The sequence below is a fragment of the Centruroides sculpturatus genome, unplaced genomic scaffold (genome assembly GCF_000671375.1).
Source record: "Centruroides sculpturatus isolate CEXI.00-Female unplaced genomic scaffold, Cexi_2.0 scaffold413, whole genome shotgun sequence".
Classification (NCBI taxonomy): Eukaryota; Metazoa; Arthropoda; class Arachnida; order Scorpiones; family Buthidae; genus Centruroides; species Centruroides sculpturatus.
Window position 1 is genome coordinate 151,567 of NW_019384661.1, and position 25,687 is coordinate 177,253.

The 25,687-nt window shown below is 32.2% G+C and overlaps 2 protein-coding genes across 2 annotated transcripts; one reads left to right on the forward strand and one right to left on the reverse strand.

The window, feature by feature from the left end:
• Positions 1-4,220: 4,220 nt before the first annotated feature.
• Positions 4,221-6,664, reverse strand: LOC111626564. The gene is made up of 2 exons (XM_023369978.1): positions 4,597-6,664; positions 4,221-4,367 (listed from the first exon to the last, which is right to left on the reverse strand). Exons 1-2 carry the CDS (start codon positions 6,145-6,147, stop codon positions 4,221-4,223), a joined length of 1,698 nt encoding a protein of 565 aa, XP_023225746.1. The 5' UTR covers positions 6,148-6,664.
• Positions 6,665-8,263: 1,599 nt separating this feature from the next.
• On the forward strand, positions 8,264-25,297 carry LOC111626565 (translation initiation factor eIF-2B subunit gamma-like). Its single transcript, XM_023369979.1, has 21 exons — positions 8,264-8,379; positions 10,414-10,512; positions 11,427-11,586; positions 12,803-12,957; positions 19,220-19,382; positions 19,444-19,549; positions 19,742-19,831; positions 19,914-20,041; positions 20,105-20,274; positions 20,341-20,424; positions 20,487-20,635; positions 20,725-20,828; positions 21,506-21,555; positions 22,376-22,476; positions 23,427-23,516; positions 23,599-23,726; positions 23,790-23,959; positions 24,026-24,109; positions 24,172-24,320; positions 24,410-24,513; positions 25,191-25,297. The coding sequence occupies exons 3-21, from the start codon at positions 11,439-11,441 to the stop codon at positions 25,241-25,243; spliced, it is 2,226 nt and encodes a 741-aa protein (XP_023225747.1). The 5' UTR covers positions 8,264-8,379; positions 10,414-10,512; positions 11,427-11,438; the 3' UTR covers positions 25,244-25,297.
• Positions 25,298-25,687: the final 390 nt, after the last annotated feature.

Genomic DNA, 25,687 nt, shown 5'->3' on the forward strand with positions numbered 1-25,687 from the left:
GCGAAGAATCTTTTCTTGATTTTACTCACCAATTCGGTGCTTGCTTGCATTCTAGGATTTAAATTTATCTACGTAAAAAGAAGGAGTGGGGAAAGGAAGTGAAAGAAACAAACTTTTGAACTTTAACGATACGGAAGCCGTTAATGTGCAGATTACCTAGATACTCTGCAAATTATCTAGGTAATTTGAGAAATTGAACAATTTTCGCAGCTTTAACGGATCACCCTAGTTAATCTGCAGATTAGCTAGGTAATGTACACATTAACAATTTCCAAGCTTTAGCGGTAACATATCGATTGATAATGGCAGGCAACACGATCTGCAATCAAGGGAATGTGCCTTCCAGTGGTGTTTAAAGGAAAGTGGCCCCTATTCGGACGTTATCGATGCGAAGAAAACCCGGAAAACGCACTAACCAGCCCGTTGGCCCAGGCACCGACCCGAGACGACTACCACTGTTTAGGGATCGAATCCGCTTAGCCACTAGTGCAGTATGGGTGTTTGATGGAGAAGATAAACAGGGTGGTTCTACGTGGACAATTTTTTGCCGCTATCTCGACCAGGTATTTGATCCCGCATCATTCGTGGCGACAGTCTATATACTGCTCGGTCGTCCGGCCGGCTTTCAATGTATGAGAAAAACAATGAATATAATATAATAGCTCGTATAAACATCGTAATAACTCAGAATATGCATGTAAAGACGGAACTTGTACTTCACTAATAAAAGATAATAGGATCTCTATGTCATTTTAAGGAAAAAATGAGAAATTCTAGTCTTATATAAAATAAAATAAACTGTTAGAGGGGGAAAATAAAATGAAAATAATGTTTCTAAAATTAAAAATTCCTTCTTATAAAATTAAAACATCCAAAGATCTAATATAAGTTTAGAAATTGTCTCAAATAAAGCCATTAAAACGGAGAACATAAAAAAATGAATAATGTATATTTAATGTATAGTTTTCAGTGAATTTTTAAAATAACTTCTAACCCGAAAAGCATCTGCTTTAAGCAGAAGAGGAACATAAGTAACCGAAATGCATATTTAATAAAATAGAAAAGCCAAAAAAAAGATCTCTTGGTGTCCAAGTTAAAACATTTGAAAAGGTATGATAAGTTCTCAAATTAGAAGCTGATATAAAAGCTTAATCATTATTAAATTAAAAAAAAAAGACAAGCTATTATTTATTGTGACGTGGTCACAATGCCAGGCTGCAATTTTTAATCATATTTTTAATTTATTTGATTTAAAATATATGCTCTCCACCTCAAATTAGTAGTGGATTGTCCCTGTACATCATACTTTTCCTTTAACAATAGAGCTGTGCCGGTCATCTATCGCTAACCTTTCGGGGAAAATTTTAGAATTGAAATAACGTGACTCCAAATTTACATTGGAAGTTCTTATATAGTTAAATGGGGCCTCCTACCCCTAGCTTTCCATATCTGGTCTTGAATTTCATTTATCTAACACCATTCTCGAGTTTAAGGAAAGACGGACAGAAGAACGACAGTGGGAATTTATAGGTTAAATTGCAATCCAAATATATTTGAAATTTGTTCTTAAAAGCTCCACCATGTCAAAAATGCGAAGACAATAATAAAAAGTTTATGGTATGGCTTCGAAGTGCCAAGCTTATCTTATTTTGTAAACCAATTTATTACGTTATTCATTAATCAAATCGTTGTTTTTTTCATTTGTATTTAAATATTTTCTTCAAAATGATTAAATTTAAATCATTTTTTTATAATTAACTAATAAAAGTGGAAATTGTTTGGCTGATTAAGATGCATGTTTCTTCATTTACTCGAAAGTTTTTCCGAGATAAATTCATTATATCCATTTTTTTTATTCTCACTATCAATTTTACTACAACTTTTTATAAAGAAATTTTACATAAAAATATTCGGATACCTAATCGTATACAGTGAAAACTGCTTAGGCGACCACCTGCATTCGACGGGCACCTGTCAAAACGGGCAAAAATTTCTGGCACGGAATAGTTTATCCATAGAGTCTTCGTATAAGTTACCTGTATTAAACGACCACCTGTGTAACGCGACCGCGGGCATCGAATTTTGGTCCGAAACAACATACAACACCTGTAATAAGCGACCACTTTCGCGAATGTATCTGGTCTAAACTATTGTAAGAACCCATCTCAACAACGTTTCCACCTCCTAATATAATGAATTAGTCTAAACTCTCGTTCGAACCCATCCCGGGCACTTCTCCCACCCTTGAAATTAGGTGCAGGTGTTAATAAATTAGTCTAGCAACAAAGGAAATTCATTTCAGTTTGTTGGAAAATGTCCGAAATGCAAAGTGCTGTCGTTAGAAGATCGTATTAAAGTTATCACAACAGCAATTAGCGGCGAAGTTTAACTGTGGGAAAACAAAATTTATTTTACCCTAGACCTACAGTATTTTCCTTGGGGGTGTAAAATATTGTACACGATACAATTAATCGGCTGATCTCATCGTTTGATAAAATCTATTTTTATTTATTTATTTTGAAGCTCATATACAGTATACGTGCGATAAATAGTTTCTGTATCAACCTACCTTATTTCCACGATATTTTTAGAAAAATAATATCCAAGTAATTTTCGCAGGCAAAATATTCAAAAAACAATAAACGCATTAATGCAAAAATCAGTTTTACTTCCTTTTTCGATTCCGCGATTGTAATGAAATCGTATAATGAGAAAAAATAATAAAATCGTTTTATTATTAATTAATAATTTTTCTTATTGTACTTAATTAATTAAGAAAATATTAAATATTTAAAAAATACAGTATTTTTAAAGTTAAAATAAGATTAAACTAACGAAAACCAAAAGCAAAGTGATGGAGAGATAGGACGCGCTTGTATATTGATGACGTAATACACGTAACTGAGGAGCGAACGAAAAGAACCGAGTCGAATTAATTAAGTCGGAAAAAAGAAAGTGTGCATTATAATCGAGAAAATGCGAGTATTGTATTAATCTTTAAAATAAAATACAATACCAATAAAGCCCTATCGTTGAAAAAATTCGCTTATTTTTGCTCACCTCGAATTTTGCTTAGTAGAAATGGCTAAAAAGTGCGCAAAATACGTACGGAAATACGGTATTACAGGACCACCTGTATTGGACGACCACCTGTCTAAAAGACCACTTTTTGAAGGAACCGTGGGTGGTCGCCATAGACAGGTTTTACTGTATATGACACACTAAGATTCTATATAAAAGGTGGGAGTCGGAGTTGCACATTTCAAATTTGTCACAGTGGGAGTCGGACTATTTGTTTGACGACTCCTCCATACTGGTTAAATCTACAGAGACTTCGTTTTCGCTAAATAGGAAATGACGTCACGTTTTTAAAATCTCTTTTATAAGTTTCAAAGTGATGAATAACAATACAGTCCCTATAAGACGGTAGATACGTTCCGTTTTTTATGAAATTGATGTTTTAGGAGACCTTGCCAATCACAGCCCGACACGTGTGAAGTTTACGGACTACGGCTGTTTGAAAGGTTTCCTTCCATAAAATTAATCNTATAATACTGTACAGACGATAGTAAACTCAAATTACCCGCCTAAACTCTCCGTAGCGTGGCGCTGGACAGCGGAAAGTAGTTCGGCTGCCCAATGACGTTTTACCGAATTATAGGAGTTTTTTTTACCATGTTTGTACGGATACCGTCGCAATTTTCTCGCCGTCATATAGGAATCCGAACTATAGGAACACGTGTTATAGGGGGGTCGACTGTAGTAATAATAACGTTAATGATGCGGTAAAATAATAAGATAAATTTGTTACACATTAAAAAAACAACTAAAAGTGCGAACCTACATAGCATAGTTTTTATGCCTTACCTATTATCCCCTCGGCTCTATCAATTATGAGCCGAGTGGATAATAGGTTAGGCATAAAAACTATGCAAAGATTTATAAGCTAAATATTCAATTTTCAGAAATCCATTTTTTCAGAAAACTCTTAAGAAGTGGGTCCTATTATTTGAACAAAAAGCTATTTGTGTTTAGGGTAACGTGCTCCCCAAGTAGTAGTTTCGTTCGAATCGGAGAGAACAATGTCTGGCCGTCCGTCTTCTTGTAAGGTCGCAGAGGATAATGTTTGATATCATGCCATATAGACCAAGGATGGAGTATAAAAACGTTGCTGATACTTTGAGTCCGGACTGCAATTTCAGTCTGACGATTAACAAAGTCTAAAACAGATGAGCAACGACAAAGTCGAAAGAGCTTTCTTTGTTAAAGAAAGTTGGAGGTAATGGATGGCCGCCATCGGTTAGACGAAATCTGGCCGTCTTTTTCCATCCATTTACATCTCCACAAAGACTGTCTTTATCAGAAGGCTGTAAACGTGAATTAGTTAAGTCCACGACCACGTTTTAAACTAAAACAACATTTATTTACAACAATCCTCGAGTACACTTGAAAGAGAGCTACACGTGCTCATGGCAGCGATCACCCGACAAGAAGAAGAAGCAACAATACCCAGAATTCTCTCTCTGGGAAAAACCCAGTTCCCGTTTTTCTATCCGGGATTCCCGGGAAACTCGTAGAGGAGTGGCGCCATCTCACCAGTCCGTGATTTGTCGCCGCANCCGGCACCGTTATTCTATTAAGGGCCCGGTAATCCCCGGTGGGACGATAGTCCCCGTTCGGTTTGGGTACTAAGTGCAGTGGGTTGGACCAATTGGAATTACTCGGCCGACAAATGCCTAGTTCTAACATTAACTGGAATTCCTTTTTTGCGATTTCCAGCTGTTTGGGATTGAGACGGCGGGGGCGAGAAAAAACATTATGTCCTTTGGTAATAATACGGTGGACCGTGTTATGTTTGGGTTTGGTGCTAGATGGATATGGCCGAAGGATATCTTTATATTTGTTTAAAATGTCGCTGAATTCCGAATTAGAAGCAATTAAAGTAATGTTAGTTTGCGCGCCGTGGTGAGCAGACCCTGTCGTTGTCAAGGACGTTAATGGGTCTGTAATGCGGGCGTTTTTTAAGTCGATCAGGAGACCGAAGTGTCTTATGAAATCGGCGCCTATTATTGGTTTGCTGACGTTTGCGATTACAAAAGGCCACGTAAATTGGCGTCTTAAGTTTAAGGACACGGTTATGGTTTTTGTGCCGTAAGTCTTTATCGGGGAATTGTTTGCCGAATAAAGTGTCAATGAGGCGGGTGCTCTTAATGCCATGGCGGCGTTATATGGTAGAACGCAAATGTCGCTACCACTGTCGATTAGGTAGTGACGACGTGAGGTTGGATCGTAAACGAATAGGCGGCTGGTGTTGTTAATTTGGAAATCACATTGCGCCACGTGTGATTTCCGAGCTAGTTTCCCTGCTCGGAATTTGCAAGGGGCCTTACATTTATTTGCTTGATCACCGAACTTCGCGTGATACCAACATAGGCCTTTTGCCTGGGGTTGAACAGGTGTCTGCGAACGCCGACGATTCCGAGATCGATTCCGGGGGTGTCTATAATCGCGTGATTGTCTGTCGCTGGGCCTTGCTAGGCGACTAACTTGCTCTGTTAACTCAACGACCTGCGTTTGGAGCTTCATTATAGCCGCGTGTGTATTATTTTCGTTCCTTGCTAAATTAGTTTCGGCTATTTGCAAAGGTGTGAGCTCGAGAATTTTATCAGCCATTTGGGCTAATTCGTCTAAATCCCCATCGGAAACAGAAAGAATTGCCTGAGTTTCTTTGGGTAAACGCTGAATCCATAGCGTTCTTAAAAATTCCTCCCCGACTTTATTACTAGCTAGTTGTCGCATTTTGCGTAAAAGATGAGATGGTTTATCATCTCCTAACACGGCATTAGACAGCAAATCTTTCACTCGTTTTTGTTCGGAATCGGAAAATTCTGCTATGAGTCGATCTTTTAGTGTTTGATATAAATTTTCCCTAGGAGGGTTTTTAACGATATCGCTCACGTACGCTAACACTTCCGAGTTGAGAGCTGAAACCACTGCGTAATACTTAGTAGTATCTTGCGATATATCGGCGAGTTTAAACTGGGCCTCAATATTAATAAACCATAAATCGGCTTCTTTATCCCAAAATTGGGGAAGTTTAAGAGCTACCCGACTGATTTCTGGCTTAAGATCGATTTCGTTTGGCATTTTAAGGCAACCAGGGGATACCTACTCAGCAGAACAGCAAAAAATATGGAACAGAAAACTCCACTTACCCGTGTTAGATGACTTATTCTGGCAAGAGGTTGCAGACACACAAATGTGGGGACAATTTCGCCGGTTAGGAGTGGCGAGCGGTTCACCTATCCAAAGAGCGTCGTCTATCGTAGTCGCGGAATTTATTCCATATTATCCACTGAGGGAACACAATGCAGTATTAGTAAAGGTCTTGTTCTGTCTCTGGTGTTCGAATTCACGTCGAATCACGTTCGGCTCACCACTGGAGGTAATGGATGGCCGCCATCGGTTAGACGAAATCTGGCCGTCTTTTTCCATCCATTTACATCTCCACAAAGACTATCTTTATCAGAAGGCTGTAAACGTGAATTAGTTAAGTCCACGACCACGTTTTAAACTAAAACAACACTTATTTACAACAATCCTCGCGTACACTTGAAAGAGAGCTACACGTGCTCATGGCAGCGATCACCCGACAAGAAGAAGAAGCAACAATACCCAGAATTCTCTCTCTGTTAAAAACCCAGTTCCCGTTTTTCTATCCGGGATTCCCGGGAAACTCGTAGAGGAGTGGCGCCATCTCACCAGTCCGTGATTTGTCGCCGCAAAGTAATACGGAATGGCTAGCCTGGAAACATTCGTGATGTCCCAGAGTGTTAACTTCCTGAAATGTCAGAACATTACACTGCACCCATATTGAGTTTCAGCTTGGTTTTATGTTTGTTAGTGAATTCAGCTAATTTGTACCAGTTTGCGGAATTATCTGTATTTACAACACTACTGATCAGTACTACGCTGTTCTATTTATTCTGTGGAGGCTAGTGTTAACAATCAATCTGCTGCTGCAATAATTTTAGACGATTTACAAAGCTTCGCACAATATCCCAATTTATAGCATACGTGGCATTCCTTATTACAAGCAATAAACGAACCCCGACCGTGTATAGTTCAACATCTCAAACATATGGATTTATGATCATACGCATTCTTTCTACTTAGCATTTGCACATTTTTAGGCTTTTTTGCCTTCATGTTCCTGCTTACGTTTTACAGCTTCGACTTTCAGTGATTCACTCTTTCATAGTGATCAACTGACTGCGAGCTTGTTCCCTTTGTACATTTTAACAACTTTCTCCGACGTTAAGGAACGACATCTTTATTTTCAAGCGCGCCTAAACTCAGCGCCGCTTGACCATACACGAGAGTTACAATCTTTTACTTCAGATGTAGTATGTAATATGCGTATAATTTATGATAGCAGCCATCTTAAATTCTATCTTCAGCCCTTGTGACGCTAGCTCACTAGCGCTTTAGTGACTAACAACAGGAAATAGCTTAACAGGAAATAGCTTTTAACATAGCGAATTTACTAGGAAACTTATTTGTTTGTTTAGGTACGCAATGCAACACTTGGGCGATCTTCCTAGGGGGATATCTTGCAGGAAGTCTTTTAAGGATAACTGGCCTTAATTTAGGCGTTGAAGAGGTGGAGAAAACCCGAAAAACTCCACGTGGCCAGCCCGTCTTGAAAAGGTGCGAACCCATGACCGAACTACCAGTGTTCAGGGAATGGAACCGATTGGCCACTGTTGGACCACTTACTAGAAAAGGCACCCTATATTTTGCATAAATAGAGTGGTAGTACAAATGATGGTTTTCAATAGCAGTGCCGGACGTTGGATAGCCTAGCCATTAAGATAGCAGACCACCGTTCTGGTGATTCTGGATTAAATCAGGACGGGTCAAAAACTCTAGGAATTTTCCGAGAGGAACTTTGTCCAGCTATGTCGGGTCCCGTCCCCATCACCAAGCCTACCCACTATGGGTTTGTTGTTAACAAGCCCATTATGAGTCGAGCCCATAATGGGCTTGCTAACAATAGGTCCTCTTAGTGCCCACATGGCGGAAAGAGTTAGAAAACAGCATCTCAAAATACGAAATATTTGCGATAAAAGCAAAATAAAAGTTATATTAACATTATTAATAATTATTTACATTTTAAATAATTTTTAATAAAGCATCCATGTGAACAGGAAAGAAAAAAATAATAATAATTTTTTAATGAAGGAAAGAACTGGCAACGTCAGACAACTTTTATGCTTGAGGTTTGGTATCATTCAACTAGAATTTGGTGAAATCGTATTTTGCAATATGTTTAGAGTATAAACGTATTAGAGTTGTAATATCGAATTCTACTTTAAAGTAAGATTAGATTTATATTTATTCGTTTTAAAAATATTTATAACCTATATTTTTTGTCATTGCTACGTAATTATACTGTAGAACAGGAGTTATTAGAGAGGTTGAGGCGCACGTTTTAAACGTGTACGTGTGACGTTCGGCGCCGCTTTCCCGTAAGCCTAAAAGTTTGACAATGGTGTTTGGATAGTCGGTGGAATCACGCTCGACAGTCCATACACCATCGTCAAACTTTTAGGCTTACGGAAAAGCGGCGCCGAACGTCACACGTACACGTTTACACGTTTAAAACGTGCGCCTCAACCTCTCTATTAACTTTTGTGTTCGCAATTACTGCAGTCCAAAGAGTATATTTTGATTTATTCCCACCATTTAAATTTTTACTCGTGAACTAAGAGCTTTTCAACTCTACTCGTTAAATTTATTTCAGTTTCCACTATTAAAAAAGTAGCTGTTAGACTACAGTTTCATATTCGTACTCACTCGTGTACTTCCCTCTGAACGTATTCTATTTATTTATTTATTTATTTATATAACAGAGCTGTAGAGCATGCCCACAGGAGTAAAAAAGTTAAAGGAATGTACAAATACCTCTACATGTGATCATTTGTGAGATATATCCCCTACTTCAGACACTACAGGGTGTCATGCTGTATGCTGCAGCTCTGTTAATGTCCCAACCAGTGGCATGCGATGACATTTGATGTTAGGGAAGCTGTGCTGGCCCTGGATGGAATCATTGGAAGTGGAAGTTATCCTGTATTTGACAATATCGCTATATTGTCGAATACAGGATAACTTCCACTTTCAATGATTCCACTTCCAATGCTTCCATTGGGAATATGCATATACGAGTTTATATTTGAATATACAATAGCAATCTTGTAATAAATAGTAATCTTGTAACAAATTTGTAATAAGATATATAGTGCGTTTATAATAAAATATTAATTTTAATTAATTCAAAGTACATTAAAATATGAAAATAATCGTATGATGTGTATTTATATTTTAGAAAATATAAGGGAAGCAGCTTCCATGGACAGCACACCACTGGTCCCAACAGTGTCATCCACATCTGCAATTGTGCCAAAATTTCTGTGGATTTGTAACAATTTTACACTGCTTTCTTAAGAAGTATGGAAAAAAATAAAAAATGCCTTGGTACATTTAAGCTAAACTGCTTATCTTAGGAGAGAGAGCATAAAAAATTAGATTTGAAACATTCACAAAATTCCAATGGTTTGAAAACCATCAATGATTAAGAACACTAAGTCTTTTTTAAGAGAAAGTCTTTAAGTGTTCTTAACTGTTCTTAACTGTTGATTTTCAAACTATTGGAATTTTGTGAATATGTTCAAATGCTATCTGTGAAGAGGAGCTGTTTAGCTTGAATGTATCAAGGCATTTTTTCTGTACTCTGTAAAGAAAGAAGTATGGAATTGTTTATTTACTTATTTTTAACTTTTTTATTCAATGCTTAAATTTGTAATTTTGGAAAATTATATATCACAAATCCTTATATTTGATTTATGGTAATTTTGTACAGTAAAATATTATAAATTTACAATAATTTTTCTGTTCGGAGTCAAAGATCTCAGTGAGAAAGTGAAATATAAACTATCAATTTTAATAACATTGACTAATATTTAAAAAGTGGCCATTAGTTCACAATTTTCTTAATCTTCTGTTGGTGGAACAGGAGTCTTCTGTGTTTTAATAAAATGCAATGATTTCATTAAACATCAAATTTTTTACACTATATTAAATATTTATTGCTGGATAGATAAAGGTGGGATTTATTTGAGTTATTCACATTCCAGTAGATTTTTATTTTAGTATATTTAACTATTTGAATTTTTTATTCTTATTTTTAAGATTCAAATAGTTAATAAAGTCTAAACTAAATATAACTTTAAAGACATTTGTGTTTTGAATTTTTATTTTTACTTTTTTGAACTTCTGTTCTAGAGAAAAGGTTCACAGATCATCCATTTTTTGTAGAAAATATTTATAAAAAGTTATTTTGTTTAACAGATTGCATGATTGTGGAATCTGAATGTTTGAATAAGCCATTGATTCTAAAGTAAACAAATGGTTATGATATTGGAACTATACATAAAATACTAATTATCAGTAAGTTTCATTTTGAAATATTTAATAACTTTTGATATATTTCAATTAATTTATTTCATGATGCAAATATTTCATATAATTATTTATAAACAACTAGATGTTCTTGTTGACATTATCCATACAGTTAAGTAACTAAGAATTAGAGATGCCACGAATATTCGGCTACTATTCGGTATTCGGCCTATCCGGCTACTTTTTTAATATTCGGTATTCGGCCGAATAGCATGCAACATTCGGCAGAATACCGAATACCAAATCATGAAAAAAACCGCACATATTACTCAAAAACGTATTTATTTTAATCATAAATTATTACATTTAATACTTAAAATCTATCAGTGGTAAGTTGTAATGAATGAAAACAATTTTTTTCAGCATTTGTTGATAGCAAACGATTGCTGCTTTTCCTCATAAACTATACCTGCTTCTGAAAATAGCCTCTCACTATATACACTACTGCCGGGAGACGATAGATAAATCTTAGCGAATTCTGTCAGGCTTGGATACTGTTTTGCGTTTGCTGATCACCACTTGTAAAGGTCTGCCGTCCGATCTAGGCGAACAGTTTTCATATAAAGTGATACAGTGATATTTTTTAGTAATAATTAGTAACGCAATTTGATGTAACAATGAACAAATAATGCATGTTGTGACATGATCTACTCGCAAATAAAACAAATGTGCCCGCAGTGTTGCTACCGCACCCACCACAATGTATCAGGTTGTAACATATCACCCGCGAAATGTACACATATTTTGTCGAACATTCAGCCGCCGAATATTCGGCGCTTCGGCCAAGAGCGTAGCCGAATGTTCGGTATTCGGCAAACTCACTATTCGTGGCATCACTACTAAGAATATTATTTACGTATTTATAAATGTCTATACTTAAATAATTTCATATTTAATTTCAGTAAATTTAGAAAATGGAGTTTCAAGCAGTTGTAATGGCAGCTGGTAGAGGATCAAGGATGACAGAAATTACTTCAGGTTGTCCAAAATATCTTCTTCCAGTTGGAAATTTACCTTTAGTATTTTATCCTCTTTATACTTTGAAACAAGCTGGATTTCAGGGTAAGAACATAGATCAAATGACTTTTTTGTATAATTAAATATTGATCAGTAGTTAAATAATTACAAATTCATTAAAAATAGTTATTTGTATAAATGTAATGAATATTTTATTTCTATGTCAGTGTAATATGATAATACTTGTTCATTTTATTTTTCATGATATGCTTATATCTTGCATTAATGTTATTTATCATTCAGGTTTTTCTGTTGCAGTTCAAAAATAAATATCTAACCAAATATATTGTTTTATTCTTTCATTTTTAAGGTCTATTTATAGTGGAGTCTCATTATTCAAATTAATGTAGAGTGCGAATATCATTAATATCAGATAATCAGAATCTCAGATAACATGAAAGATTTCATACAAAGTGATAAACAAAATACAAGAAAATTATCATAAAATTTCTCTGTCTAAAATTCACATTGTCATGAGAGTCACCAGAATAAATTATTTTTAAAACTTTAGAGTTCCTTTCATGTATTATGTATCGCCCACCCAAGATTTGTGAAACAAACTGTATTATGATTCCTATCTTTTGTTGACAAAGTACTCTTCCACAATTTACCTTGGATAATGTAGAATTTTCATTAAATGAATCTCGGATAATCAGGACTCTAGTTTGTTTGATTTTTTAGATATTGGTTACTATAAATTTCCTGCCTATAATCTGCACATAGGTTAACAAAATTGTCTAAGGTATGAATTATACAGTGCTGCATATGTGTGTGACAATTTTTTCACAACAAAAAACATGATATTAAAAATCATTTTATTTTTGTTACACTAAGAAGTCTTGTTAACATGATAAACACATCTGCAGACTCAAAAGACAAATGTGCAGATGAAAAGTAAAATTGCCAATAATAAAATCATTGCCCAATAATAATTGAACAAGATGCCTACCTTTGTTTGTTCTAGATTTTACAATCATTTATTTCTACACAAACTTAATTCCTTCATATTTATGCAATTTTAACTATGTAAAAATTAATGTAATTTAAATATTTACAAATATTATCAGGAAATGAATTACTGTGAATATCATTCAATAATGATAATTCAACTGCAGTAATTATAAATATCATAATTTTGTTTTGGGGAAATGCTTTATAGTTTTCCTATTGTTGTTATCATTGCTGCCAACATATCAATGCAATTATAATTTTATTAAATTTTATTGCATATGATTTCAATTTTTTTTTTATTTATTTACAGAAGCCATTGTTGTTGTACCTGAAATAGTGAAAACAAAAAGTTGGGTTGACATGCTGTCTGGTCGATTAGACATGAAATTGGATATTGTTTCCATTCCTAGTCAAGAAGAGTGGGGGACTGCTGATAGCTTACGTTTTATTAAATCAAAAATTAAAGTAAGAACCTATATTAATTAAATTGTATAATATTTCATTATAAAATTAGCTAACATAAAATAGGTAATAGTTATAAACTTTAGAAAATTTTATAATACATTTGAAAATATTTCATGTCTTTTTCATTATAAAAATTAAATATTTAAAAAAATGCTATTTACTCAGCTCTATTATTTTTATGAAGTATAAGTCAGCAACTTTTTACTTCCTTATCAGAAAATCATATAAGTTGGTGCTTCAGAAAGTTCTTGGAATTGCATATAGGTGGAATTGTTATCTAATGAAACAGATGGCATCAGGTACCAGAGTAATTATTTGTTATGCATGCAACATTTTGGCACCAAAGAGGAAATAGAAACTGCTGTGATAGCCAATGGATGCAGTGAATGTGTATTACAACAAAGAAAACAGAGAAATTTGTGCTATGATAAAATATCTGGTAAAGAAGAGGTTAATTGCCACTTACATCAAAGCCAATCTGGATCAAGTTTTGAAGTTCACCTTGTTATATTCAGCAGTAAGCAAGAGAATGATGCATTTTAAATTTGAAAGTGAGAAAGCTGAGAAAAGTGTGGAAGACAACACTTGCAGTGGAAGACCGACAACCATTATTACCTCAGAAAATGTAGACGAAAATCCATGATATGGTGTTGGCTGACTGCCACTTGAAAATGTGGGAGATTGCTGAGATTGTGAGCAATGTTCCCTCTAATTTTTTTTGTAGATGAGCGGAACATATACTTCTCTGAGCAAAAAATTTTCTGAGCATATATATAAAATCTTATTTTTTCCTATAAAAATTAAAATAATTAATTATAAAGTAGAGATTAAAATTCATTTTAAAACATACTTTTATATAAAATATTATCTTTTGTCAATGATTTAATGTATTTAATCGAAATATACGCAGCAATAATCATGTTGCAGACAGAATGAGAAATAAGTAAACAACAATTCAAATCAGTGTGTGCATGCTCTCCTGCGCAGCACATAAATTCTTGTGCACGGCAACAATTTGAGCAGTGCGAAGCCATGCACCTTAGAAGGAACATTGATTGTGGGCATCTCTGTTGACTGGATGTACAAAATCATAACCCAAGAACTAGGCATGACTAAGGTCTATGCAAGATGGGTGCTGTGTTTGTTCATGGCTGGACAAAAACATATATGAGCAACAACTTCTAAGAAGTGTTTGGACATCTATCAGAAGAATCTACAGGAATTTTTGCATTTGTATGTGACCACAGATGAGACATGGATCCACTGCTACATTTCTGAAACTAAACAATGCAAACAGTGCAAACCTTCTTCACTAACTCTGAAGAAGGCATAAGTAATTCCTTCAGCAGAGTAAATCATGGCTTCCATTTGTTGGGATGCTAAGGGAATTGTTCTTATTGACTACTTGGAAAAGAATAAGTCTATCACTGCAGCTTACTATTGTGACTTGTTAGAGAAATTGAAGACTTCTATTGCAGAGAAAAGACCTCATGTGAAGAAGAAAATCCTTTTTCATCATAATAATGCACCAGCATATTGTGCCCACCTCACTCAGGAAAAACTTCCTGGCCTTCACTTCTAAATCCTTCCCCATCCCTCAAACTCTCCTAATTTTGCTCCTAATGACTTTCACTTCTTTCCAAACCCAAAGAAAATTCTGACAGCAAGAAATTTCAAACAAAGAGGTTATCATTGATGTGAACAGCTATTTTGCAGAATTATACAAATTCTGTTAGAGTGAAGACATTGGAATACTACTGGAATAAGTGTGTTATTTGCAAAGGAGATTATATTGAAAAATAAATAACAATTCAACCAGATTTTGTCTGTTATATACGATTTTGAGAACTTTCTAAGCCACCCATATAATAAATGATTTTATGTATTTATTAGTCTGGTTTTCTTTGAGTTATTAATGATTTTATTATTAGTACTAGCTGTTACCCATGGCTTTGCCTGCACGGATTTTGCAAGCAAACCCTATTTATATTCGGTATTTCAACAACCATAGTAATTGTTATATAACACCTACCACTGAGAATCAAATGAACTATTTTCAATTTGATCAATTTTCTGGAACGTTTACAATCATTCTATAATCAATCCAATATGCAATAACAAATTCAAATTTAAAACAGTTTGAACATTTGGTTAACAAATCGAAATATATAAAAATATTTATAACAATGTCTGAAATGTTATCTATTTGATACAACTAAGTACTCAATGAAGACTAAATGTAATTGAAAACAAAAAATTGCATCACTTCTTACTGTGCATTCTCATGGCATACCCTACTAAAACGTAGTTAAAAACAAAAAATTGCATCTAAAATAGTACAGTAGAAGCTGTTCTTCAGGTTAAGCCTTAATCCTCTCCCCCGCAGGAGAATTTCCAAAAATCCCTTCTTAGTGTGCATTCTCATGGTGTACCCTAACTGTGTACCAAATTTCACCTCTTTAGGTTCAGTGGTTTGCTCTGGGCGATGATGAATCAATCAGTTAATCACTCAGTCAATCACTTAGTTAATCAGTCAAGTAATTTTATATATTTAGATTTGTTGTTTTTTATGCTGAATTGGATGTTACTAGATTTTTTATTTATAAATAGATCAATAAATTTAAATATTATTGCTTAAGTAAATTTCCATTATAATTTAATCCATAGTTATTGACAGAAATGATCCTATATGGATAAAAGATGATCCCTAGGGCCTTGCAAATTTGGTGGTATATTTTATTTAAATCATTAAATTATTATAATTATGCACCAGCACATTCTGCCCACCTCATCTAGGAAAAACTTACTGGCCTTTATTTCCAAATCCTTCTAGAATGTGCTGGTAATTATTGGAAATATAATTGTACCAGTTGCATCTGTAAAATGATCATTTTTAAAATTAAAATTGATTGGATACTACATTCTATCAATAATGTGTCAAGAGAGAGTTTCTTCACTTTGATTTTGTCCATTGAAAGCAATATTGCAACAGAACTAGATTCTGTAATTTTCTGTATTTCTGTAATTTATGAATTCTGTATTTTCTGTAATTTATGAATTCAGCACTGCTAAAAGAAGGAGAGTAATTTTTTAGGTGAATTTATATACTGTACACCTATTGAATTTTCTGATTCATTGTAAAACTATTGTACAGATTTTTATTTATTGTGTTCTACTGTCTGTTTCTATATTAATAATGTTTATATTATTGCAAATTAAATAAATTTAATTTCTGTCTCTATTGCTCTTTTAATGGGCCTCAGAAATAAATTTTGCCTAGGGCCTCACAAATTGTAGGGCTGCCTCTGGTTATTGATAATGAACTAGTACTTGATAAAAACTATACTTAATCAGTAACTTCACATGTATGAGTGTCTTTCTCTTCATAAGTTCATTCATGATGGCCTTTGAAAGATTGAAAATGTTATGGTGACAGCTCCATTTTCTGCTGAAGTTTTAAGGTTAGTGCTGTTTTATTTAAATGCACAGTTTTGAAGATTACATTTGAAATTCACACCAATGTTATCTATGTCCTTTCTCTACTTAGCTACTTAATCATCTTTAATATTGACACATTTGTCTCAACATTTTGGAAATGTTGTATGTAGAAAGTTGTGCTCTCTCTACAGAAGAATTGTCATACAGCATCTATCTTAGATGTGAACATCTTGCTTTGTTTTAAAACATTGACCTTTCAAGTCCTTTTTGTGAAAATCACCCTGTGTAAGATCTGAACTGTACAATGGATGCTGAAGACATTTCCATCTAAGTTTTACAGTTTCTTCTTGTGTGTCTTGGCAGCATGAAGATAGGTGTTGTCATTGAGCAGGAACACACTAGCAGTAAGAAATCCTGAACATCTATCTATATAACCCATTCAATGTGTGTCTGTCCGCATAACGGTATGCCGAAAACGGGCACTAGAGGTGCCCTAGCAATGATTTTAAATTAACAATAAATTATTTTTATTTGTAATAGGAATTTATTATTGATATGAATTTATTATTTATACCATGGAAGGTATAAATAATTATTATATGCCTCAATTAACCTTGCGCTACACGTTTACAACATCCCGTGACTTTTAGTGAATGTCGCACATTGACTCACGGGAAATTTGTTGAAAAAATGGCAGATACATTTAAAATCAAGCAAAGGTAAGTAAACAAATTAAACTATTTTAAAGTATTTATAGAATGTTTAATAGGTAGGAATCTAGATTTGTATGATGCGATTGGGACTTTAACAGAGCTGTAGAGCATATTGATAGGAATAAAAAAGTCAAAGGAACTGTGCCTCATGGGAATTTGTAAAGAATGCCCACTAGGGGGCGTTCTAGGCTACTAGTTTGTAATAAATTGCTGCTTGAAGTTGTTGCAATGTTTCACAATAATAGGTAGCATTAAGTGTTTATCCTAGTTTCATGAACTCACTAAAAAGAATGCTCTTACATCCCAGAAGACAGAGACCATTACTTTTCCAGCAGACTTCTCAAGCTTAAACTTCTTTCTTACCAGAGAAGATAGGTGTGTACATTCCATTGATATGCATTTGAATTTTGGAATGAAATGATGGATCCACCTCTCTTACCCTATGATTGTGTGCAAAAGGAAAGCATCATTGGCCTTCTGATAACAGAGCATGTGATTCAAGCTATATTCTGTTTGATGTGAGCAGTGACATCAGAAGTGAGTTGATATAGAACCCAACATGATAAAACTGTACATTAGTGCAAGATATTTCTCATGCATGCCTGCATGGGCAGAATCAGTTGAGATATCCATGATACAGACAACACTTCTCACAGTTGATCCTCACAAATTAGTGTGTTGATTTTTCCATTATTTCAGGTGTGGGGTGCCTCTGACTTTCTTTCATTCATCATGCCATCTTGTCTTTCTGCAAGTAAACAACACCATTTATGTACCATTTGCACTGGCATAACATTGTCTGTATACACTTATATAAGCTTCAAGTGGATTTTAGTTGGAATAAAAAAAAAACAGATCATATTTTGAGGTTCAAGACTGAATCCAAACCTGTTAGTAATTGTACAAAAATGTTAAAAGAGAAAAAAAAGGAAATTGTAATGAAAATAAACACGATGCGAAAGTAAACAAGTGAGTTCCAAGTGTGACTCCAACATATGTCAAGCCAGAGTTTGAACTTTGATACTGATGCTCATATATAAAAGGTTAAAGTTAAACTGAATCAGGAAATGAGCAGGTTTGACAAATCTCAGGGTCAGAGTCGAGGGATGGTATCAAGTTGACCATCTAAGATAGACCTTTCTTGTGACCCAAACCAATCTTATTTTCATCTGGAAACGGGAATAGACCAATTGGGAAATGACAAGAGGGAGCCAGAACTGATCGGAGAAGGAAAATTGATGACAACATCTTATAAAAACTTTGGATTTTGAGGTCAAAACACAGATTCTTTACAATTTGTGCTGTTAGAAAGGACCCATGTTTTTCTCTTTGATGGTACCATCGCTATCACCCAAGTCCAACCATTGCCTCATCCACTCCATCCAGTATCTCTGTGTCTTCATTTCCAACCTGCTGAATTCACCTCACCACTGCCTTGGGGCTACCATCGAATATACATTCAGGACACACTGTCACTAACAAGCTCATCAAACTTTCTTTCCAACAATTTTCAATCACAGAAATAATATTGTTTATAACCTATGTAAGCCAAATATTTTACTTTATTTTAAATAAATGAGATTTTTGTAAAGGTGCCTATCATCAGTGTCTCCTACATCACCACCCACATACAACTTACATCCTTGTTTATCCTGACGTGAGTTTAAAGAACTCTCCCCCTCTGTCAGCAAGCTCACAATATCAGATGACTGTTCACATTTTTTGCTTCAGAAATGTTTCCAGCAATACACAATTGCCATTTCTTCGGAACAGAATTTGAGCGGACACACTACACCATTAGGCACTCTGTTTTTGCTACCTTTGAACATTTGGATACATTACAGCAAAAGAAATGATCCATATTATGTACAGGGGAAATTAATTTACTATATATTATGAAATTATATATCAAAAATATTGTCTGTAGAATTTACAAACATGAGAAACTTGAAATTTGAACCACTCCCCACATAGTTACAAATTTAATAATAATGATTACTTTTAATCAGTTTTTTTATCAATAGATAAATCTTACAAATGTAAATTTATTACTATTATTATTATTATGCTGTTATAAAATATTTATCATTTTAAAACTTTAATTTTTTTAGACTGACATTATAGTGATTACATGTGATTTAGTGACTGATTTTCCTCTGTGTGAACTGGCAGATATTTTCAGAGCACATGATGCTAGTCTAGCAATTTTGCTTTCAGATGTTCCATCTTTAAAAGATGCATCCATACCTGGATATAAAGGGAAACATCGTGAAGGTAAAGTAAAAGTAAATGTAAAATATATGATAATAATTTAATTTATATATTTTGCTTGTAGAGAAAGATATTATTGGTATAAACAATTGCAATGGAAAACTTGTATTATTAAACTCTGAAGCTGATTTTGAAGAAGAAATACCAATGAAAGTATCATTATTGAAAAGGTAATATTGAAGTTACTTTAAATTTATTTTATATTATTATTTAATTATCTTTGTTTTCATTATATATGTCCAGAATTTTAAAGATTTTTATTTCTTATTTAAATCAGATTTCTAAATTATTAAAACATAGAAATTTCTGTTTTAATGATTTAATTGATTATTATTACAATATTTTAACAATAAATCATTCAGGAATCCTATAATACACATGTACAGCAATTTAATGGATGGCCATGTATATATAATGAAAAAGTGGATTGTTGATTACTTGAGCAATAATGAGTAAGTATATAAAACTAATAATAATGATAATGTTCAAATTATTACTCTTATTACTAATTTTAGATGTAATTTCTATTTGTAGAAGCATATCTACCTTAAAAGGTGAACTGCTTCCATTACTTGTGAAGAAACAAAAGAAAATAAAATCAAATAAAGAATCTAATATACAGAATATGACATCTTCAGTTACTTCTTTTAATGTTGAGAAAGGTTTGTTTTGAGAAATTGAGTTTTTTAATTTTTTCATTATCTCATTAAATCTTTACTTTATAGATATTTACAGTTATGTAAAGGAAGATAGAATAAAAGATCTTATTTCTAAATTATCTGATAAGTGTGATATGGAAGACAAAACCCAAATTTCCTGTTACGCTCATATTGCAAAAAGCAGTTTATTTATGAGAGTTAATACATTAGCTGCTTATGCCGAAATAAATCGACAGGTGAGATTTTTAAAGATTAATATTTGAGAAAACTGTAAAATCAAATCATTGTATTTTCATCCTCAGATTTCTAGACATTTATCATCTATATCAAACAAGTTAAATTTATCAAAATCACTGATGACAACAGCTCATCAATATAAATCAAATGTGAGTGTATAATTTTGTGATTATAATTTTTTTTTTAAATACTTAAATAATTGTGATTATAGATTAGTAATGATTGTATCATTGGTGACCATACAATTGTTGCTGAGAAAGCTTCAATAAAGAAATCAGTTGTGGGACCAAACTGTCAGTTAAAAGAAAAAGTCAAAATTATCAATTCTGTTATAATGGATCATGTAACTATCGAAGAGGGGTATGCTTAAACTTTTTCCTTTTTTGCTTTATGTTTTTTAAATGTTTTCCATTGTACATAATTTATATTTAACATATTTTAATTTTTAGATCACATATTCAAGGAAGTATTATATGTAGTAATACTCATTTAGGAAAACAATGTGAAATAAAAGATTCGATTATTGGTCGAGGACAAAATGTGGCTGATTCTTGTAAGTATTACTGTTCGAGGGTGTTTAACTTGATAAAGATATTTCCTTGGCTTCTCAATATTTTATACTTGCTTGAAATAACATAGTTATGCTGGTTTATAAATGTGACAGAATTAAAACAGTAATAAATATTGATGTTTGGCCCAATAAATTATTTTATGTAGTGACTACTTAAAGATAAATAATTTAATGTATCATCAATACTCAATATTATCTTAATTTTGTTATAATATGATCTGTCTTATGTGCTCTATGCTTCTGATTTTAGCAATATTTGCTAAAATCAGAAGCATTTAATATATAATAATAACAATAATAACAAATATTTGCATTTTAATTCTAAAAATGCATATGTATGTAATTACTCATAGATATTTTTGAATATTTGTTTCTATAACTGCATGAATGCAGTTATAAAAACAAATCATTGTTTGGACAATAAATATTTTATTTAGTAGTGGAAGTAAACAAAACGTTTTTAATTGCAGAATAATTTTATTTTTCATTCTTCTACTTAAAAGCAGATTTTGAAAATACAATAGTCATAATTGCTAAATTTCATTGTTGTGAATTTTCTCAAAAAATTTGTTATTTAAATTGTTTATATGTTATTCAAATTGTTTATTATTATTTTATAATATCAAGGAACCTTAGCCCGTATTTATTTTTATTTGTAGGTAAACTTTCACATCAAGTTTTGCAAGACGTTGACCGTTTATTAGAGATATAACATACTCATAATATTAAATTAATGTATTATAATAACTAATAAATTGTTTGATACAAAAAATATGCAAATGTGTTTCAATTCTTTTTATTATTTAATTTAGTATTTAATTCTCAGATTAGTGTACTTTTTTGTTGACTAGCCAGATGACAGTGGCATAACTACTATTAAGCTTGGTTGAAAGCCAGACCAGATCCTGGGTTTTATTTCTTTGCAATAGTAAAAATATGAGAAGTTTTTAATTATATAAGAAAAAATTAATATTTTCTTTCTTGTTTAAAATTAATTGTTCTTACTAGGAACAATTAATTTTAAATAAACATGCTATTTATTTCAGACAGTGTTTTAAGTTCTTTTTTCCAATTACACTTATTTTGCAACAGTGCAAAAATGACAACACTGTACATCATGTTATGTAAATAATAACAACAAATTTATGAACAACTATTTCTTTTTGTGAGACAATTTTTTTGTTTTTTATCATATATGCTGCACTTTGCAGTTTTGAAAAAATCAAGATCTAATTGTAGTTGGCCAATACAGATAGTGTCCAATGATATCACTTGAGCAAATATTTTTAAAACAAAAATAATAAATTTGAAATTTTAATTTGGTGGACATAGAGTAACAAACAAATAATTTATATCCTAATTATTTAACCAATTTACTGGCTGTATGCAATTCTGTGATTATTTTTGTAATTCCTTTGATTTTGTAATTTTTTACTTGTTTTTTACTTTTTTTGTTTCAATTAGTAATTTTTATTTTTGACAAGACTATGAATTGCTTATAAAATCATACTGCCATTTTATGTTACCAGCATAGAGATATGAAGGAGTGCATGTCGAGAGTTGATATTTGGCACAGAGTATTAGATGCCATTTTTATGCCAAATCATTTGTGCATAAAAAATCCAAACTTGTAGATAGTCAGGGGACTGAGAACAGAGTCAAAATAAAATACAAAATGGTGACCCTCTCTACAAACAGTCAAAACAGGCACCTCACCCCACCAAAGTCAGGTGGGAGAGTACCATCCACAGTCATTGTAAGAAGTGAACCCTGACCTTAGGACTGAACACACAGAAGAAACTATGTTAAATAAAATTTGTAATCTAATTTTGCAAATTTGGGAGTACTTCAAATATGACATTAAAACAGGGTGTCGTTACAAGTAGGTTTTTTAACATTATCTAGTATAGTAAAATTGTGTGACTGATAAAAATTTGACGTTATATTAGGGTTGTCGTTGACATTATAATTGGGTTAAACTGTATATTGTTAGTGCAAAATAAAAAAATAATTTCAGACGATACAATAGCACGATTATTTTTTCAAAAACTGGAAATTTTCGTTACACATCGACAAAAATTCAACCTAGGCCAACACACAATGGAGAGAAATTTCAAAATTGGATAGGTTAATTTCATTGAAAATGCATCGTGGACGACCTTGTGATTGTGGCCAGTGAAGTTTGAACGATTGTGCCCAAAAGCAGCAATACCAAAGAAGATTGTAGAATGAGACCCACATTCAGCGTCAAAGTGATTCTGCTTAGTAGTGAGTCTCCGAGACATAGTCTTGTCCCAAATACAGTTTTGCCATTTACTTGTTATAAATATTTTTGTAGATTACTTTTGGAATTTTTTATCCTTTTTCATTTAATATTTTAATTTGCAACAGAATAACAAATTTAACATTTGTTGCTGTTCTATTAATTCACACTTTGTTAGAAAAAAACTATAGATAAACAGAACCAAGACCAATTATAAAGTTGGAAGAGAGGTATCAGCAATGATTTATGCAAACAGTATTTTTCAGCAACATAAAGATTTATTNATTATTACAATATTTTAACAATAAATCATTCAGGAATCCTATAATACACATGTACAGCAATTTAATGGATGGCCATGTATATATAATGAAAAAGTGGATTGTTGATTACTTGAGCAATAATGAGTAAGTATATAAAACTAATAATAATGATAATGTTCAAATTATTACTCTTATTACTAATTTTAGATGTAATTTCTATTTGTAGAAGCATATCTACCTTAAAAGGTGAACTGCTTCCATTACTTGTGAAGAAACAAAAGAAAATAAAATCAAATAAAGAATCTAATATACAGAATATGACATCTTCAGTTACTTCTTTTAATGTTGAGAAAGGTTTGTTTTGAGAAATTGAGTTTTTTAATTTTTTCATTATCTCATTAAATCTTTACTTTATAGATATTTACAGTTATGTAAAGGAAGATAGAATAAAAGATCTTATTTCTAAATTATCTGATAAGTGTGATATGGAAGACAAAACCCAAATTTCCTGTTACGCTCATATTGCAAAAAGCAGTTTATTTATGAGAGTTAATACATTAGCTGCTTATGCCGAAATAAATCGACAGGTGAGATTTTTAAAGATTAATATTTGAGAAAACTGTAAAATCAAATCATTGTATTTTCATCCTCAGATTTCTAGACATTTATCATCTATATCAAACAAGTTAAATTTATCAAAATCACTGATGACAACAGCTCATCAATATAAATCAAATGTGAGTGTATAATTTTGTGATTATAATTTTTTTTTTAAATACTTAAATAATTGTGATTATAGATTAGTAATGATTGTATCATTGGTGACCATACAATTGTTGCTGAGAAAGCTTCAATAAAGAAATCAGTTGTGGGACCAAACTGTCAGTTAAAAGAAAAAGTCAAAATTATCAATTCTGTTATAATGGATCATGTAACTATCGAAGAGGGGTATGCTTAAACTTTTTCCTTTTTTGCTTTTTGTTTTTTAAATGTTTTCCATTGTACATAATTTATATTTAACATATTTTAATTTTTAGATCACATATTCAAGGAAGTATTATATGTAGTAATACTCATTTAGGAAAACAATGTGAAATAAAAGATTCGATTATTGGTCGAGGACAAAATGTGGCTGATTCTTGTAAGTATTACTGTTCGAGGGTGTTTAACTTGATAAAGATATTTCCTTGGCTTCTCAATATTTTATACTTGCTTGAAATAACATAGTTATGCTGGTTTATAAATGTGACAGAATTAAAACAGTAATAAATATTGATGTTTGGCCCAATAAATTATTTCATGTAGTGACTACTTAAAGATAAATAATTTAATGTATCATCAATACTCAATATTATCTTAATTTTGTTATAATATGATCTGTCTTATGTGCTCTATGCTTCTGATTTTAGCAATATTTGCTAAAATCAGAAGCATTTAATATATAATAATAACAATAATAACAAATATTTGCATTTTAATTCTAAAAATGCATATGTATGTAATTACTCATAGATATTTTTGAATATTTGTTTCTATAACTGCATGAATGCAGTTATAAAAACAAATCATTGTTTGGACAATAAATATTTTATTTAGTAGTGGAAGTAAACAAAACGTTTTTAATTGCAGAATAATTTTATTTTTCATTCTTCTACTTAAAAGCAGATTTTGAAAATACAATAGTCATAATTGCTAAATTTCATTGTTGTGAATTTTCTCAAAAAATTTGTTATTTAAATTGTTTATATGTTATTCAAATTGTTTATTATTATTTTATAATATCAAGGAACCTTAGCCCGTATTTATTTTTATTTGTAGGTAAACTTTCACATCAAGTTTTGCAAGACGTTGACCGTTTATTAGAGATATAACATACTCATAATATTAAATTAATGTATTATAATAACTAATAAATTGTTTGATACAAAAAATATGCAAATGTGTTTCAATTCTTTTTATTATTTAATTTAGTATTTAATTCTCAGATTAGTGTACTTTTTTGTTGACTAGCCAGATGACAGTGGCATAACTACTATTAAGCTTGGTTGAAAGCCAGACCAGATCCTGGGTTTTATTTCTTTGCAATAGTAAAAATATGAGAAGTTTTTAATTATATAAGAAAAAATTAATATTTTCTTTCTTGTTTAAAATTAATTGTTCTTACTAGGAACAATTAATTTTAAATAAACATGCTATTTATTTCAGACAGTGTTTTAAGTTCTTTTTTCCAATTACACTTATTTTGCAACAGTGCAAAAATGACAACACTGTACATCATGTTATGTAAATAATAACAACAAATTTATGAACAACTA